The sequence below is a fragment of the Hippopotamus amphibius genome, chromosome X, assembly GCF_030028045.1.
Source record: "Hippopotamus amphibius kiboko isolate mHipAmp2 chromosome X, mHipAmp2.hap2, whole genome shotgun sequence".
NCBI classification, from domain to species: domain Eukaryota; kingdom Metazoa; phylum Chordata; class Mammalia; order Artiodactyla; family Hippopotamidae; genus Hippopotamus; species Hippopotamus amphibius.
This window is the reverse complement of record NC_080203.1, coordinates 14,078,552-14,081,199: the sequence shown is the minus strand read 5'-3', so window position 1 is coordinate 14,081,199 and position 2,648 is coordinate 14,078,552. Positions and strand designations below refer to the sequence as shown.

The 2,648-nt window shown below is 58.2% G+C and overlaps 1 protein-coding gene across 1 annotated transcript; it reads left to right on the top strand.

Annotated features, from left to right (window-relative positions):
* Positions 1-939: 939 nt before the first annotated feature.
* On the top strand, positions 940-2,027 carry HAPSTR2 (HUWE1 associated protein modifying stress responses 2). The gene has a single exon (XM_057719193.1). The coding sequence runs from the start codon at positions 1,015-1,017 to the stop codon at positions 1,843-1,845; it is 831 nt and encodes a 276-aa protein (XP_057575176.1). The 5' UTR covers positions 940-1,014; the 3' UTR covers positions 1,846-2,027.
* Positions 2,028-2,648: the final 621 nt, after the last annotated feature.

Below are 2,648 nucleotides of genomic sequence, written 5' to 3'. Positions count from 1 at the left end.
AACTAGCCTGGAAGAGATGCTTTACAGGGACAGCAGTAAAGTTCTAAATTATGACTGGAAGTGCTTTCCAGAGACCTAATCCAACAACCTTGTTGGGCACTTGGGGAAACTGAGGCCCGAAAAAGGGGGTAGGGGGGCCGGGGGGGAATGCCTGACGTGATTTTTTTTTTCCTTTACAAAATTACTGCTCTGTCCACGGAAAACACTTTTCCTGGGCACCTACTGTGTGGAGGGCATTGCTGGGATGCAGACTGCCTGCCTATTCACCGAGGGCCGTGCTCTTTCCACTCTAACCCCCGGCCTTCCCGGATCGGCGCCCTGGATGTGATCGACACCATGAAGTTACCCCATAATCCTCTCTGGCAACATAGGATGTAAAATTTGATCAGCTCATTGGATGAAGCCGACAAGTCTCAAAAATGTGTGAAAAGGGGGCCAAGCGGTAGGCAAGCGCCGCGTGGAGGCAGCGCTCCAGCCGGCCCCCCTCCGAGTTCCCGGTGCGGCAGCCGCGGCGGAGCGGGGGTTGGGGCCGAGCTGCGGGGCCGCGGCAGCGGCGGCGACCGAGGCGGCGGCGGCGGCTGCGGGGAGGCCGCGGCGCCATGGGGGGGCCGTAGGAGCGGACCGCGGGGCCGGAAGGGGGCAGCGAGGCGGCGCCGGCGGCTGCGGAGTTATCTCCGCTCCGGAGCCGGGGACCGAGCCGGGCCGGGGCCGGGCCGGGCCGGGCCGGGCGGGGAGGGGCCGGGCGGGGCGGGGCGGGGCGGGGCGTGCACCAGGGCCGCGGGCGGCGCACGCCGGAAGAGTTGGCCTCAGGGCCCCGCCGCCCGCGCTCCCGCCCGCCGGCGCACGAGGAGGAGGCGGCGGCGGCGGCGGTGGTGGCGGCGGCGGCGGCGGCGGTGGCGGCGGCCGCCGCAGAAGGAGGAGGGGAGCACGGAGCAGGAGGTGAGGTGGAGGTAGAGGAGCAAGAGTAGGCTGAGAAGGCGGCGATAGAGGAGAGGAGCGGCCAGAAGAAGGAGGATGGAGGAGCAGCCGAAGGAGGGCGAGGCCGAGGTCGCGGAGCCCTGGTTCTCTAAGTGGGAGCGCCAATGCCTGGCCGAGGCCGAGCAGGAAGAGGAGCTGCCCCCCGATCTGCAGGAGGAGGCGGCCCCTGAGGCGGCGGGGCTCAAGAGCGAGCAGCAGAAGCTGTGGCACCTCTTCCAGATCTCAGCCACCGCCGTGGCCCAGCTCTACAAGGATACGGGGTGCCAACAGCCAGGACTCTCCATGTGGGACCCCTTCCAGAATGCGGCCATGGCCGTAACCAGCCTCTACAAGGAGAGCGGGCATGCCCACCAACGAAGTTTTGACCTGGGCATCCAGGTTGGCCACCAGCGTCGCCTCAAAGATGTGCTGGAATGGGTGAAAAAGGGCCGGAGCACCATCCTCCGTGAAGATTTGATTAGCTTTCTGTGTGGTAAAGTGCCCCCCGCGCCTCCGCCGCCGCGCACCCCGAGGGCGCCCCCGAAGCCACCCGCCGGGGCCCCCAGCCACTCCGCGACCACCGAATCCGGCCCTTCGGTGGACGTCGACCTGCAGCCGTTCCACGAGGCCATCGCCTTGCACGGCCTCAGTGGCGCCATGGCCAGCATCAGCGTGCGATCTGGCGCGCCCGGCTCCCCGCCTCAAGCCAGCGGTGTGGCCAGCGGCGGCCGCCGAAGAAGTAGCTTCCTCGAGGATGCATCGAACCCCATCGACTCCGAAGAACTGGCCCTCCGCCTGGACAGTGGGGGGACCCGCAAGCGCACCTCGGCCCAGTGCAGTGATGGCAACACAGACTCCCCAAGCCACAAGCGTAACCGAATGGTCTAAACTGGTTGAAACTGTCTCACGGGTCGTTCAGGCGCCATATTGCTCGACCATCAACTTGCTCGTCAAAAGGGTCCTCGAGCCGATTTCTTCCTTCTCTAAGTTAAACAAAGATTTGTATCAGTTTGTCACAAAGAAACTTTAAAAGTATTCCAGCAAAGGTCTCGTATGACTCTGACTTTCCCAAAAATATAATACTAGCAGAGAGCAAGTATCATGTAGTAGTTAGCAAGACCATTTAATGCAGAAGTATCCGGTCAAGCGGGAGCCTGGTTTATCTTGTTCACAGTAATATTCTTCAGCATCTAGCACAATTGCTGGTGCTCAATAAATGTTTGTTGAATGAATAAATGTGGCCTTATTTAAAAGTCTTAAAGGGGAAGGACTAAGGTGTTTGCTTGGTTATAGGATACTTTTATCCTTTATTGTTTGGTTGGTTGTTTGCTTTAATGGTTTTTTTTTTCTTGCCAGTTCAATTACATTTTATCAAAATGAAAAACTTGACATCTTTGTGAAATCTGGAGTCTTCCATTTTTGCTCCACTGTACCATGCACCTGATTTCTAGAAAGAAATTGGTGCAAGGTGTACATATTAGGCTGTGAGTTTGCATTTTTAAAACAGTCATTTTGGTGATTATGTGATGGGGTAAAGTACTATGGTGGTTGGGCAGGTAATCCTTGCTATCGAGTCAATTTAATGCTCTTTAGGAAAATTAAGCCAACAGTTGAGAGCCTGAGATCAAAGATGGTATTCCTGGTGGTGTTCCTTTTTCTTAGGGATATAAAAAGTTCCTTTTTCTGAAGTT

Bases quoted from the DNA above. Each gene is read 5' to 3' on its own strand.
- HAPSTR2 (XM_057719193.1), top strand. From the start codon at position 1,015: ATGGAGGAGCAGCCGAAGGAGGGCGAGGCCGAGGTCGCGGAGCCCTGG.